We start from the raw sequence: 16,338 nt of genomic DNA, 5'->3' as shown, positions 1-16,338 counted from the left end.
GGCACGTACTGTAAGACCACAGAGTGAATTTGTCATAAATCACTGCTCTGTGATGTATTTGCAGTGAATGTAGATAGACCTAACTGGGCTACAGCATACATTACTTCACCTATTACTTTTAATACATAGTGTTTACCTTCAGTATCACTGAATATGCACTTCTTAAGTGGAGGATGTTAACATCTCTGTGGGTGGAGAGTTTTGTTTCCAAATTGTGATTAAAGGCCAAAGAATTTGAGAGCTCAGCATCTCAGCAGCGAGTCGGATAATCGCTGAGTCATGAGTATTGATCAACAGCCCTGTCAGTATATTATGGTAATTTTATGTTGTGGCACTGCAGAAATTCTACTAATTGCACATTTATACCACTTAGGGAAGATCATTTTTTACGCTAAATCTTGAGTGCTGAATGTTTTTTGTTTTTTTTCCCTGATATGTTTAATGGCCAGGGGTGGACGACATCTGTGATGATTGCTCTGCTTCTTCTTCTCATTGCCAGCATCCATCTTGAGACGGCAAAGGAGGCTCGCATAATGATGAACAACGAGTTCATCATCCCCGTGACAGACGAGACGCGCTCCATCAAGCTGTTCCCGGACGAGTCCAAGCGCCACTCGCTGCCCGGCGTCGGCCTGAGCACCTCCCTCAAACCCCGGGCCAACTTCTCCCCCGTCGGCATCCTCCACCCCAAGCGCCACCAGTACCTCCACAGCCCCCAGCTTCCCCTCATCACCCTGAAAGAGAAAGCCATCAGCATGCTCGCCGAGGCCGTGCAGGGCGGAGGCACGCACATCCGAGACCCGGTCGGCGGGAGCGTCGAGTTCCAGTTCGTGCCTATTCTGAAGCTGATCGGGACGCTGTTAATCATGGGGGTGCTAACCAGCGAGGAGGTGAGGCTGATTCTCCTCCTGATTGACCCCAATGTGTTCGGAGAAATCAAGGAGGACGAGGAGGGGAAGTCAGCCGAAGCGGCCGAGGCGGGGGAGAAGGAAGAGGTGAGCAAGAACGAAGAGAAGGCCGTGGAGGCGGGAGAAGAGGAAACCAAGGAGAGTAAATCTCCCGCTAAAGGTCTGCTGGAGAAGTCGCTGCCCGAGTCTGTCAAACGCCAGGTGATGAAAACATTTACACATTTCAGCCATTTTCAAACATGACATTGAAAAGAGTTGCTTAAAAAATTTGTAAAAAGTCATCACTTTTTTCTGCCAGCATTTTAATTACATTTTAATTTTACGCATCTTATTTTCCAGCATTTGATTCGGTACAGTAGTTCCTCATTTGTCAGTAGTTTGGAGCTTTTATGATTTATCTCTTACTGAGAGGCAACTAAATAACTGCAAAGCAAGGCAGTGACTGAATACTAATGTTCCTATTAATGGGAAAAAGTTCACAGTGCTGTAAACATCAGAAGTTGCTTAAAAGAATAAAAACAAATTGCATGATGGAAGAGAAACCTTAATGCTGAACTCACCTCTTTGAATGGATTTCATGAAGTGGTTTCTGTTCCTTTCAGATGTGCGAGCTGCTGCACTACTTCTGTGACTGCGAGCTTAGGCACCGCATCGAGTCCATCGTCTCGTTCTCCGACAGCTTCGTGTCCAAGCTGCAGTTCAACCAGAAGTTCCGCTACAACGAGCTGATGCAGGCGCTCAACATGTCTGCCGCCGTCACTGCCAAGAAGACCAAAGAGTTTCGTTCCCCCCCACAGGAGCAGGTACGATGACTGAAGTGGACCGGAGAAGCAAATGAGAAACTGTTTACATCCTGTTAGAGATGTAGTTTATGTTCAGCAGTCCCTAAGATATTATTTTATGGCAAAACTCCAGGAAGAAATCTATTTCTGTCAGAGACGGGAAGACGAGATTTTGAAGGTTTTGTGGTTGTGCCTTTTTAGTTCTCAGTTGTTTCCGAACTTTATTGTCAGCTGTTGGACCAAACGGTAAATCTGACCATATGTGGGGATAAATTGAACTTGGAGCGAATTGAGAGTTAAACAGCTGGCAATTAAGTGTAGGAGATGCTGATCAGACCCAAAGGAGAAATTTACAGCATGCTTTGTTCAACGTATTTTTCCCGGAGTAATTTTACAGCTTTGTATGGATAGTGAAAAACTGAGCAACAGCCATCAGCTGTCCATCAAATCTGCAACTGCTCTGCACTAAAGCAGTTTGCGAGATGAGATGCAGGTTGGTAAAGAAAACTATAAAATATTAAAACGCAAACACAAAGTCAAAAACACCAGCTCGACAGGAGTGTAGATGGATGCTGCTGAGGAGCCAAAATCAAACCAGCGGACTGAGCAGTCGGTGCTACTTGAACCTTTCTGACCAAAATATCCCCCTGAGGGTTTGTTCACTGTCACAGCAGATGTTGGCGCAATTGGCCCCTTAACTCTAAAGAGGTCAGACTCAAGTTTCTTTGTGCCGTGCCATCTGGGCAACGGTCAGTCCAGGGACAGACTGGACTGTGTAACCCTTATTGTTTATTTGAACCCCCCGTAATGTTGTTACTCTGGTAACTACACTAATGAACTAATGTTGTTTCTCTGGTAACAACTAATATACCCTTCAAAAGGTCCCCAAGTTGGGGTTGATAATAATTAGCATTTATTAACTAAAAAACAGCTATGAGTAAATCACAGTCTTATGTGGATACAAGACTTTCTACACTAAAAAACAAACACAGATCCGTCAGATATAATAAAATATACATGAAATGCAACATAACGGAGAAAATATACATAAATTTAAAACAACATATACTGTATTATTTATTGGTCTAGATTTCCTGTTTTGTCTTGTTTGCACACTGCACAGTAAATATGAGACATACAAGCAGTGGTTGGATCTCAGTTGTACTCGATCTTAGTCCACAAGCTTTCAGTGTTTTTCAGCTCAGTGTGTAATAACCGTACAGAGCCCGGGGCTCAGATCATTGTTCCTAATGAGTAGACTCCATTTAACGTTCATTTGTCTTTTTAGTGTGTCTCAGAGCCATAGCAGAGAGAGAGAGAGACAGAGACAGAGAGAAAGTGCAACATTACTCTTCCTGCCCAGTAGCCACAGAGTCCCACTTGTGTCTTTTTGGTTTGTGTGCAAAGTGGTTTGCAATGTGGTGAGTCAAGCTCTTGCACACAACACAGCCACAAGTTGAGATCCACATGACGGCAAACTAAGCTTTCATGTCCATAGTGTTTTATTGCAGTGCTGCTGCAGAAGGTACTGTAAGCCCAGACCTGGAGCAGTAGTGGTCAACAGCAGGTGTTCAGTGTAGGCAACATTTCCCAAGATCGCTGCATGTTCCTCCCATGGTTTATTAAAAAAGCAGAGACAGGAATAGACATCAGAGTAGCCTAAACTGGTCACTGCATTTGCTTAGCCTGCGGAAGCGTCTCATTTATATTTAGTGTTTTATAGTTAGCTTGTGGCACACAGCCGATTTTGCTACTAGTTAGGATATTTAATCATTAAAAATTCAATTTCTAAGCCATGTGATGATCAAGAATTACTTTGAAGGCTTTAATTTGTGCTTGTCACTAGACTTAATGAGAAACACTTCAGACCAGACTGTTTCTGTCTGCATTGATCAGACAGATAGTATCTGAAAAGCCCCTGTGAGCGCTCACTGCAGGAGACTACATGAGTAATTCTGCTGTTGAGTGTGACACAGAATAATAATGCTGCTGTCCTCTCTGTCTTTCTGCTGTGCTATCTTTCTTTTTTATCCATTGTTTCGTCCACAGCCTTGTGTGAAAGATCATTTCACCCTTCTTTGTTTTATCCCCGGTGCCTCTAAAACTGTTTTTTTGTGTGTGTGTGTGTGTGTGTGTGTCCACCTCCCTGCACTCAGCTCTTCTAAACTTATTGTTTTGTTTGTCTGTTTGTTTCCTTCAGATCAACATACTGTTGACTTTCAGTGCAGGGGAGGACTGCCCCTGTCCCGTGGACATCCAGGAGGAACTCAACTCCTTCCACGAAGAATTGCGTCTGCACTGTGGTACAAATATTTCAGATTTCAGTTCATGAAGTAGCACGTTTTCTTCTTCAGCCTCAGTGAAAGTAAAGTATATCCTCGTACAAAATGCTCACAGCGTGTTTCATCAGCAGAAGTTTTTGAAATCATAAGCTCTCAGTATAAGTCTAGAATGAAATGGATCTTGAAAGGTATCAGAAAAAATAAACTACAACTTACCTGGTGTCTAAAACTACTTACAGTAGCTACACTTAGCCCCTGTTAATGCAGCTGTAGCCCTAACTCTGTGCACATTTAAGCATTTGATACAAAATCTTGAAATAATGTTTAACGGAAAGGAGTTTCCCCCTGCAGGAATACCAGTGGAGGAGGAAGATGAAGAGCAGGACACTTCAATAAAAGGCCGTCTCCTTGCTCTGCTCTACAAGATCAAGGGTCCACCTCAGAAGACGGAGGAGGAGCCCACAGAGACCGAACAGGCCGCTCCCAGTAAGTGACTTTAAAAAGAAAAGAGGGAAATGATTTAGTAAGCTGACAGCAGCATACTGTATGAGTTAGGAGGAATACACACATACACAAAGACAGATGAGTATGTGTATAATATATAACACATGAAATGAAGGCATTATAAGATGCTGTCATCAATCTTTCATTATCTGAAACAATAAGCCACTACCTTCTCTGAAACCTTTTACCTTCCTCTCATTGAACCTCTCATTAAGCATCACATTGTTATTGCAAAACTATGCCAAAACATGAACGATATAATCATCAGTCATTGAACAAGTTCCTTTCTCCAGTCTGGGGTCAGCGGCTTCACTCCTCTTTTCCTCTGCCCTTTGCTGAAAGCCAGGTTATGTTCTGTACCAAATAACAGAAGACTAATGGACAGTCTCTGCAAGGGCGCTCCGCTATAAATTTTAATGTCTCACTCCAGCCTCCCACACCTAGCCTGCATTATTGAAAAGCTTTATAAGTGGACAGCTGAGGTGATTGAGGATGATTGTGATAGACATGCATTACCTTCTCTACATCATATTAAGATCACATTGAAGCGGGTGTAATGAAATGAAACAAGCTGCTCCTCTTTCAGTGCATTATGCTGCTATTATGTGTAAATTCTGTATTGTTAATGAAAGATCTGAATATTGACGCCCCCCCCCCAATATTATCTTTATTGAATTTTCAAAATGCTTCCAATGATATACAGAAATAAGAGTCCTTTTTGCAAGTCAGGTAATTATGAGATAACATAGAGCAACATATAGGTGAAAGTACAAGTATAAAAAAAAGCAACAACAACCAAATCAACAAAGGTTTCTCTATTTTATCAAGGGTTAGCCCAAATTATTTCACTATTGTGCATGGTTCAAAGATACAAATTAAAATGTACAATTCACACCGAATAAAGAAATGAAGTATTAAAAGAAAGGAAATTATTTTAGGACAGTGCAGAGGACTACTGATAACTACGCCTCGTCCGCCTCATTCCCCACATTACTTGCATCCACACTCCCCATATATTCCATAAAAGCGACCCCAAGTGTTTTGAAATAGTAATAGTTTCCCCTTTATAATGTAAGTAATGAGTTTTGGTTTAACTGGTACTCCTTCATGAGAGTGCTATGACTCTTTCTGTAAGCAGTTAACATAAATCCAAGGCAGTAATTCTTTTTCTAGACACACCGTATGATGTCTGTCAGGATATAAACCTAGTCAGTTGCTTTTTAAATTAAAGTCTGATCTCAATAAAGTAGACGGGTTTTGTGGTTTTCTGTTAAAGAATCCTGTGGCCGGAAGATTCAATAAAGAATAGTGTAGAATTACATTTTGTCCTCAAACTCAGTCTGAAGTTCATTGTCAGGGAAGCAGTTGCATATTTTGTCCAGATAATATATGTCTCAGTTTTTGGTCTTTTAAGTCTTTGAAAGACTGAGCAGCTTCAGATGCGCCGACCGCATCTTGATAGTCTTGATAAGGATGACCCTAAAGATGATACTAATTTGTTTCCAAACAGGATTATTGTAAATGATGAGCTTCAGTCTAGCTGAATAAGACAGATGGCGCAGCTGCATTGTGGTGCTGGTTTGAATATTTAAGTAAAATGAGCAGAAATGAATTTTAAGCAGTCAGGTTGTTAGAACTGACACCATGCTGACTGTGTTTGGTCATTTGCAGATTAGCCTGCAGGGTGTTTTCTGTGTGTGTGCCTGTGATGACTCCCATATGAGCCACTGTTTAAGACAAAGCAGAGCAGATGTGAATCCGTGAGACCGTCACCTTTGAGGCAGCTGGCTCCCTCTCTCTCCTCCCTTTGTATTTGTCTTGTCTCTCATTAAGATTCTGCTCAAATCTGACCCCTTGTTTGCTACAGATGTTGGACTGTTTGACTTAAACACTGGGAGTTCAGAATAACAATGTTATCATTTGGAGAGGTGCAGGATTTAGCCCTAGCCTACATTTATCACTCCATGTCACCGAGTTCCTCTGTAGTTGTGCCTCGGTTTGTTGTTATCTGACATCTGTGAGATTAAAGTTTGATGAGACCTTAAAATGAAGGTGCGGAGGAGGAGCACCTCGATTTTACAACTGAAAAGAAAAAGAAAAAACTTCCCTCCTTGGTTGCAATTTAATTTTCATCCACCTCTACAGTATATAGCTGTCTCGTATGAGTTTAAATGTGTTGGAACTATGTTATCCCTGAAAAAGGAAAGCATCCCTGAGGTACCGGGGGAACAGAGCACACAGCTGTTCCTCAGTCCCTGTAAACAATTTCAAACACTTTCTTCCACTGCACTCCCTCTGGAATAAAAAAGTTTGAAGGACAAAGAAAAGTAATTTTGCTATGATCATTATACTGTAATGTCATAGTTTAATTACTACAGGAGGTGGTCACGGCTATTTTCGTAGCTGCATTTTGCATAAAGGTTTCAGTCATTATCTTGTGCTTTCAACATTTAAGTGTCAAGATGAACTAAATTATGAGTGAATGTTGTTTGTTTTGGCAATCCTTTATTAGACGCTCCAGAGAAGGATTGTTAATGATTTTGTTTTGCGTTCAAATAATATTCAGTTCATTTAGAGAGTGAGAGAGATGTATAGCCTGAGCCTCACTACATGTAACATCTGAAAATGTATGTTTGATATGCGGACAAAACTGTGTGGTTTGTTCAGATACTACTTCAGTATACATTGTTAACTGATATGAAACCTTCCTCTGATATACTGCATAGACAACAGACTCATCAGTCTACGCTGAGGCGTTAAGTTTACAGTAAGGTCATCTCTTCAAATTATGGAACGAGATTTACAACCCTCCTTTCATCAATTGAGAAAAAACTGTCCTTCTGCTTGACTCATATTACTGAGCCAAGCATTTCTTGCTTGGTTGACAAATTTCCTTGCCAATTTAAAAAAAAAAAAAAAAAAACCTGGATCACACAAAATCCTTTCCCTTATTCTGCCATGATGACTCTGTTGTCAAACCTCTTGGGTTCCTTTTTTGGCTCTTATTATAAAGTAGATAATTCATAGATTTTAGCCTCCTCTGCTTTTATACACATCATCACACATCACACACCAGCCAAACCTGCGTCATGTTTTCAATTCATTGCTGAAACGGCCATGACCTGACATTTTCCTATAATGCAAACAGTCATTTTCAACCTTTTATGGAGGTAATGAAATGCACAAATACAGACGTATATATAAAGGTTCCCTCTGGCCCCCCTGTCTGCTGTGGAAGTATTCAGCTTTTTACAGGAAAAAATGTGCAAACAGAGGAAAGAATGAATTCCACTAAATATCAGTAAAAATCTGGATGCAAATCAATGCCCCTGCAGTCAAGTCAAGAAAGTGAAACTGAAAAGAGGCAGTTTTTTTTCTACAACTAGACAATGATCTGAGGCAAACCTCAGAAGCCACCGTGAACTACTTCCAGAAACAAAACCTGAAGCTTTTGAACAGCCCTCCAGTCCCCTGACTAACAACATCATTGAAAATCTGTGGGTAGGTTTTTAAACATGCTGTGTGTGCAAGACAGCCTAAAAATATCTCAGAACCAGCAGGTGCTCTGTAAGACGAGGGGGGACTCGAAACTAGGGATGGACTGATTATCGGCATGGCTGATGATATCGGCCGATATCTGCATCAACCTTTTTTTTTTCAGAATAACCAATAAAATAATTTTAATATATATATTTTTAGGGGCTTTTTCGCCTTTAATGGACAGGACAGTTGAGAGAGAGACAGGAAATGGGAGGCAGAGAGGAGGGAAACGACATGCAGGATAGGGCCGCTCTGCGCGGGATTCGAACCGGGGTCGCCTGCAGTGAGGACTATAGCCTCAACACATGGGGCGGGTGCTCTACCAACTGAGCTAAACACCGCCCCAATAAAATAATTTTATTTTAAAACGCACTTCTTTGTAGCTGTCTCTGTCTGTGTAACACTGCCCCGCCCACAGCCCCCACTGACCCAAAATTCGTGTTGAAGTTCATGTTATTCTACAAGAATTGAACGCCTTTTTATCACAGATGTTCACAGTGTTCCAAAGAACAAACAGTATACTGTATCTAGTCTAATCCCAGGTGTCTTATTTGTTTTATTTATTTTTTTACTGCAGTTAAATATCATTTCTAACTAACTATTGGTTTCCTTGATTACTAATAATCTGTATCGGTATCGGCCTTGGAAAAAGCACATCGGTTGATCCCTACTCAAAACAAATACAAATTACATGTTCATTTTAACCAGAAACTTCCACTAAAGTAAATACACAGCAACTGTCCCACAAAGCAATACAACACAAACTACTTGCTTATAACTACTCATATGTTTTTCATATTCAAAGTAACTTTAACTGGATACGCAAAAGTCTCTGGTTTCTGCTGATGTGTCTCAGTAGTCTAATTCTATACCTCTGGAAGGCACGGTCGGGTCGGACCACTGACGAAACGATACGAATAGATATATCACCTCATCCATATGCACGCTGCAGATAGCTGCTTTAAAAAAAAAGCAAGTCCCGTCTTCTTTCCGACGTTTCCAAAACAAATCTACACACGCCGGCCAGACAAACGTCTTCATGACAGTGGGAAATGCAGTCTTCATTCCGGCAAAACACCACGGCTTTCATCCACAGGGGCCACCAAAATCAACACTAAATTAAAAGTCTGTACATGAGCTAAAGCTTTCTGAACCATTGTTTGAAGGTGTGAAATTGCAGCCCAATACACGGTGGCAGCCCACAGCACATTGCTTCACTGTTTTGTGTGTGTGTGTGGTTTTTTTTGATATTGTACACAAAAATAATCTCCTCTCTGGTTGCAAGACTTTCCATCCTGGAGAGAGGCTGGTTTGGTTGGTGTTGAGGAGAAATCCACACAGTAACTCCATCTTCCATAACCTCCAATTTTAGCTTCTCTAGCCTTCTGATGAGGTGTGTTTTATGTGTGCCAGTGTTTTGAGTCTGTTTGTGCCTCGTGTATATATAGAGCTCTGACTTATTCTCAATAAGTGTAAACACAATAGGACTGCAACCCCCGAAAAACATTACTTCACTGTGCTTGTGCCATTGAACACTGGCACATTTTATTCTGCACAGCCCTGTAAGGCATTGTGAAAGCAGTGGCACAGGCCAATTGAGTAGAGGTGCAGTCTGCTGCCTTGCAAAGCTCCAATGATTCTGTTTGATAATGTTCCTCTAATTGCACATTGTTTATTATTTAAGCTACAAAAACTCCCCACATCCACATTCCCACGTGTATTGAAGGATAAGAGTGTGATGCCTGCAGTAAAATCCAACAGCAAAGCAGAGCTAATTTCCCGCCTCTGTGTTGATGTTTAATGTTCTCACTTCTCCAGCCAACCTGAAGGAGCTGATCTCCCAGACCATAACCACCTGGGCCCAGGACTCTCACATCCAGGACCCAGAGCTGGTCCGGGTGATGTTCAGCCTGCTGAGGAGGCAGTATGACGGCATCGGGGAGCTGCTCCGGGCCATGAAGAAATCCTACACCATCAGTGCTGCATCCGTGCAGGATGCTATTAACCTATTGGCATCTCTGGGTCAAATCAGGTCTCTACTGTCCGTGCGTATGGGCAAAGAGGAGGAGAAACTCATGATTGATGGACTCGGGTAAGGAAATACCTCGCAATAAATCCACTGACATATTTGTGAGTTTTTAAAGCAATGTAAATGGTAATGTGAAATACGGTTACCCATCTTACGTTTGTCCCTCATGTTACATTAGAAATACACTGACAGTATTTCCATTGTGTTGTGTATTAACATGTGGAATTAAAATTAACACCACAACCTTCATAAACCACTTTCTTGTGTTCCCAGTGACATCATGAACAACAAGGTTTTCTACCAACATCCCAACCTGATGAGAGTGCTGGGCATGCATGAGACTGTCATGGAGGTCATGGTCAATGTGCTAGGAGGAGACAAGTCACAGGTGAGAGTCGACAACATTTCAGCAACAGTTTCTTGCTCAGTCAGTACAAACTAATGATGCAAAACTACTGTATCTCCATCAACTAAAAGGACCAAGGAGCCACTGATGCTGCTCTAGGACTTGAGGTTCTCATGCTGCTTGTAGTTTAATATATCTGCCACGCGGCTAAGGAAATGATTCCTTAGCCAACTCTTCCACGGATTCATCTTGGTTAATTGTTTTGTAGATAAAATGTTAGAAAGATCTGAAGGTGCTGTTAAAATTTCTCGTTTTGTCTGACCAGTGGTCCAGTTACTGAGAGAGATTCGGCTGAAAAAGCAGGAAATAGTCAGATTAGGAAGCTGGAGCCAGCTAATGTTGTGATTTTTTAAATACTTATCTCAAGTATCTTTACAGGATTGTCTGTCCCACAGATGACTGACTTTTTTCATTTTTGTGAAATAGCATTTAATTAATTGGTTGCAATCGGAGTGTGAAGAGGATTTCAAACAATTTAGTTTAAAAAAAATGCTCCAGACTAGGATCTCCAACTCTACCTTTAACACATTGTGAAAATGGTTGCAGTTGCAGGTGAATTTTTAATCTGATGATTTTGTTCTTGCTAAAATTAACCACTGGTGGGAACTTTTAGTCAAGTGGACATGTTGTAGTCAAGAGCCTGAATTTAGTTCTTTGGAGTGTTTGATTAAAATGTCCTGACACGGGCTGAACCTTTTTAATACTGTAAAATGTATCCCGAGAGATCCCTAGAGCAACAACTTAATACCCAGAGAAACCACAGGGGTGAAGGAGAGGACAGAGGAGTGAACCAGGCGTAGGTGGGCACGAAAGGGGTGAGATGAAGGCCCAATCAAGCCTCTCCTTTTTGGGCAGTGCTGACAGAAGCTGGAAGAGATGGGTGTGATTTAATGCCACGGTGGGTGCCAAGCATGAATTGAAACTCAGACAGACGGACCTCAGGGAGACATTCAGGCCCTCACATCTGACTCTGGCAGTCTCATCACGACGTCTCAGACATAAATTCCAGACCAGTTTACTGCCACTTGATATGTGCCGTTCACTTACTGTGGCCATATAAAGTGGCAGCGATGCAGCTTGTAAATGTATATCAGGTTTGTAATATTTACGCTCTTATTGATTATCTGTAATGTTATCTCCATCATGGCATGGTGCTGTGTAATACCAAACCAAGATCGACTTGGTTTATAGATTTTTCTGTTATGACTTTTATCACACAATCAAGCGTCATGCTGATAATCGGATCAAGGAATAGAATAGTGTTTGCTGTTTTTAAGTCTGTTCACCACATCCTTTCATTTTCAAAACCATGACAAAGCTGCTTCTTGACGCATTTGGCACGATTGAAAGTTGAACAGTCACGAGTGTGATTTTCTATGCTGTGTATATTTGCAGTCTCATTTGCTCGAGATAAGATTTTCTCCTCCCTCTGGGATCTTATCTGCTGCTCTGACAGTTTAGGTTCATCACTGTCACGTAGAAAAATGACTTCACTCGTAGATTTATGTTTAGACTGAACCCACACAAGATCTTACACAACTGAGGATGACACAGATGTATTGGCATTAGATGCGAAAAGGTGAAATGATTTTTTCAGTTGTCATGTTCTGAACAGAAAGTACATTTTGTTTGTTGACTCCGTTACAAGCTTTTTGATAGGACTGGACATTTAACACAGCCGAACATAGACAATACGACATTTACACACATTTCAACATTGATTCAAATCCATCAGAGCATTTGCAATGTTAAAAAAAAAGGACCATCCACTAGCAGCACCAGAATGAGTCATACTATGTATTTTGATTGTTGGAAAGTTTCATAGTCACATAAATACTACTTCTACTTTTACTCCAGCACATCTTTAACCCCTATGTTTTCTTTTCCTCATCCACAGGAGATTGCTTTCCCCAAGATGGTGGCCAGCTGCTGTCGTTTCTTGTGCTACTTCTGTCGCATTAGCCGCCAGAACCAGAAAGCCATGTTTGACCACCTGAGCTACCTGCTGGAGAACAGCAGCGTCGGACTGGGTAAACTTTAATCCATTCACTAGATGAGGCTGTTAACACCCTTGGTATCCATTGACACCTTTCTCTTTTCCTGTGTGAGGTTTAAAAATGCATGAAAGACAGAAAACAAGAGTGATGTGAAGGAGAAACTGAAGTGAAGTAGATTTCCTCAAGGCGAAGGTGAAATGCTGAGGTTGGTGAGGTATAATGCAGGAGAGAAATATTGGAAAAAAGTATTTCTCGGGATGCATTGACATTTTGAAATAGCTCCCCACGTATTCGCCACACTGTAAGAAATGGAAAATTGCCCTTTTGCTGCTTCCAAAATGATGCAAAATGAGAGCAGTAGGTGCTGCTTGCTGGAAGAATTCTTGGCTAATTGAAGTGTGTGGACACAAACTCATCACCCATATTATGACAAGCGACTGGTGAGGAAAAATAACAGGCCGTAATTCAAAATGTCAGGGTATCGGTTTTGAGAATGAAGGGGCCAAAGGAGAAGGCAGCTGATGGGATGGGAGAGAGAGAGAGGGAGAGAATGGCATCGAGGACGGGAGGGAGGAAAATGGGAGACGACGAGGGTTATTTAGTCATGCAGAGAAGGACTGATGAGTCACAGGGCTCCAAGTGCTGCTGCTGTAAACTAAAGCACCTGACTGTGAAAGAGGAGAGGTTCACATGGTCTGAAGGGGACAGATGAATTCAGCAACACCGCGTTTTGATATTTGCCTGCTCATAAATCACACAATGTCAGTGTGAACGTGTTGGGAGTCGTGCCTTTTTCTGCCTTTCTGTGGTTAATGTTTGTTTATTTCAGTGCTAATTGTCCTAAAAGTTGGAAGTTTGCCTGCAACAAGGACGTAGTTCTAATTATAAAGCAATTTGTAATTATCTTTTTCAAACTAAATTGCCCCCAAAACATTGTGCACGTTATTCTGAGAGTAGGTGTACCCAATGGGAGTGTAACCGTTTATGTAGGAAGGGAGTGTTTGTCTGCGCTGAGCCACAGAGGATTGATTAAATCTGGCTATTTTTAAGAAGAACTCACTAAAAGCTACACTGAATACAATATTAATGCTCATCTAGTCGACAGAAATCAGAATGGTCTGTAATAATTGATTGAAGATATTCTGTGCATAAAAGCAGGATGTCGTTTCTAGTAAGAAATCAGCCTTTATTTCTAAGGTCAGCTGCAAATGTCAACTGGTCTCATAAACACTTAAACACTTTAACACTACCAGCAAAGTTTAAAGAGAGAGATTAGAGAATATCAAAATAGCATAATGTTGATACACTGCCCCCTGTTGTTTGGACTGAAACTCCCTCTGGCTCTGCTTCCTGACGCTCTGTCTCTCTGTGTCCTCAGCCTCTGAAGCCATGCGCGGCTCCACTCCTCTGGATGTGGCAGCGTCTTCGGTGATGGACAACAACGGTCTGGCTCTGGCGCTGGAGGAGCCCGATCTGGAGAAGGTTTGTTACTTCAGCTCTAAATCACAGCACAGCAGAGAAACTGGATTCCTAAAGGAGCAAAAGAAATAGACAGAGTTTAAAGCTGATCACAACTACACCATAACTGACCCTTGAACAACTATGTTCATAATTAAAACTTGACAATTAAAGGAATAGTTCACCAAAAAATTAAATTCAGTCATTATTGACTCACCCTCATGCTGATGAACACTCAGTCTGGAGTAGTTTTTTATTCAGAGTTTCGTAGTCCAACGAAATCCTTATAAGAGAGTCAATAGTGCCCGACACAGAAAGGTCCATAAAACTACACAAAAACCTTGTAATCTTCTTCCATACTGCTCGTCCACTGCAATAGTAGATATATAAATGGGATATAGTCCAGAGTTTACTCGAAACTACGTCATTTAGGACATTTTTTCAGCCTAAACAGTCCTGTATTGATTTTGCTTGGGGGCGCGCTCTCATGTTCACGCAATGCACGTGTGAATCGCGTGAACGTGAGAGCGCACCACAGGACTATATCCCTTTAGGACACTTGGATTGCAGTGGATGAGCAGTATGGAGGAAGCTTACAAGGTTTTTGTGTAGCTTTATGGACGTTTTTGTGTCTGGCACTATTGACTCTCATATAAGGATTTTGTTAGACTACAAACCCCCCTCCCAGGTCTCCAGATATACTCTGGGCCTGTCCCAATATGCACACTCGATCACACTTACACACTTGGGCACTTGGCGTGCGCGTTCATGGGCCTAGTGTCAGTGCGCAAGTGTGTCCCGATTCTCCAACGACCGAAAGTGCAGCGCGCTTGATTTGCACTTTACCCACACTTATGGTAAGACCGCATCCGAGCGGTCTTTGGCCAAGTATAAGTCCCACAATGCACCACGGTGAAGTCCGCCGTCACCCAGAGCCACAAGTCACGTTTAGGAAATGCGATTGAATTAATCTCAATAAAATGAAATTAACTTTCTATCTAATAATTATGACCTTTTAATGTCATATTTTATATTCATCATGCTCTGTTCATGTTTTTATATTTTCGTTTTTCTTGTTTGTCTTATTTACTTACGGAGTTGGGCTTACACATTTATGATTTGAATCTTGCGCATAGAGACACTTTAGGAGTAGATGAGACTGATCCAGCAGCACCGTTTATTAAAACTGTTGCTGTGTGTGTGTGTGTGTGTAGTAGTTGTGCTAGTGTGCTGTGCGCAATGGCACAGGCTGCACTTGTCAAGTGTGTCCCGATTGCTTTTAAATATCCCCCCACACGCTTGGCCACTTAATCCATGCTTGCACACTATATGCAAATATACGTTCTGCCGGCAAAACGTCACCAAAGTGTGTGCGTAACCAAGCGCACTGAGCCAAGTGTGGAGAAATGGGACAGCCCCTCTGAGTAATTTCATTTTTTGGTGAACTATTCCTTTAAGACCTTTAATATTTAAAGTTTTAATAACAAAGTACAAAAATATAAGCTTGAATTTGAATTTGTAGTAACCATTGAGCTCAGCCATACCTGCTGTAACTAATGGTTTCAGGCTGATTAGAAAACTAGACGGTATCTATTCTGTTTTCTGAAGCTGACCTCAAGGTATCTGTTGACGTAGCAGATGAATCAGTGATACTATAGCTTAGTTAAGTGTTAAATACTGTTCCAGAGATTGTAAAAGTGTGAAATTGAAACCTATTAGATTTAACATGCTGAGAGGAGAGAAGAGTCCATTTGGTTTTATGGATAATGAGTTCACTCACTGCCACAGCCTTCTAGTCAAAAAAGCAGATGCACCTACTCAGGGAAAGATGAAATTGGTCTCGATGATATTCTTACAGTCTTTTCCATGGTACAGTTTTCACATTATATTGAGCAAGCCTATATTCTGTCATATTAGAGTGATGTGAATAGCAAAAATAATGAGCAGATCCCTTTGCATTATTGAAAACAGAGTTAATTCCTTATTAAAACTTCCCATGACTAATGGTGGGGAAAAGAAGTCAGGCCTCATGTCACCCAAAGAGACAAGTGTGTCCAAGATGACACCAAAGAGTGAAACTAAGTTCTGTGTGTGTGTGTGTAGGTGGTGACATACCTGGCAGGTTGCGGTCTGCAGAGCTGTGCCATACTGGTTGCTAAGGGTTACCCAGACCTCGGCTGGAACCCCATTGAGGGAGAGCGTTACCTTTCCTTCCTGAGGTTTGCTGTGTTCTGCAACGGTGAGCTGACTCTCATACTGGATGTGTGGATGAAATACAGATAATACACAATGCCTGTAGACAGCTAAGCTGGTCTGTTATTTGTTTGTGTCACATGCTCTAGATATTCCTGACAACAAACATAAACACCCATGGTGTTAAATATAGCACAACAGCAATAAAGATGAGTCAAAGGAAACTAAAAGTTAATTTG

General features: G+C 41.6%; 1 protein-coding gene across 4 annotated transcripts in view; it reads left to right on the top strand.

Annotated features, from left to right (window-relative positions):
* The window catches only part of ryr3 (ryanodine receptor 3), a 126,170-nt gene that overhangs the window by 62,343 nt on the left and 47,489 nt on the right, over window positions 1-16,338 (top strand). For all 4 annotated transcript variants that reach the window (XM_085771591.1, XM_085771590.1, XM_085771589.1 and 1 more), the window contains 9 exons: window positions 500-1,109; window positions 1,511-1,711; window positions 3,891-3,993; window positions 4,324-4,458; window positions 9,835-10,108; window positions 10,319-10,433; window positions 12,349-12,481; window positions 13,827-13,930; window positions 16,010-16,145. In XM_085771591.1, coding sequence (XP_085627717.1) covers window positions 500-1,109; window positions 1,511-1,711; window positions 3,891-3,993; window positions 4,324-4,458; window positions 9,835-10,108; window positions 10,319-10,433; window positions 12,349-12,481; window positions 13,827-13,930; window positions 16,010-16,145 — 1,811 coding nt within the window. The remainder of the gene's footprint in view (window positions 1-499; window positions 1,110-1,510; window positions 1,712-3,890; window positions 3,994-4,323; window positions 4,459-9,834; window positions 10,109-10,318; window positions 10,434-12,348; window positions 12,482-13,826; window positions 13,931-16,009; window positions 16,146-16,338) is intronic.

This window comes from Trachurus japonicus, chromosome 24 (assembly GCF_045865225.1).
Source record: "Trachurus japonicus isolate A0001 chromosome 24, Traja_1.0".
NCBI classification, from domain to species: domain Eukaryota; kingdom Metazoa; phylum Chordata; class Actinopteri; order Carangiformes; family Carangidae; genus Trachurus; species Trachurus japonicus.
Note: the sequence above shows the minus strand (reverse complement) of the source record. Positions and strands in the feature narration are given on the sequence as shown.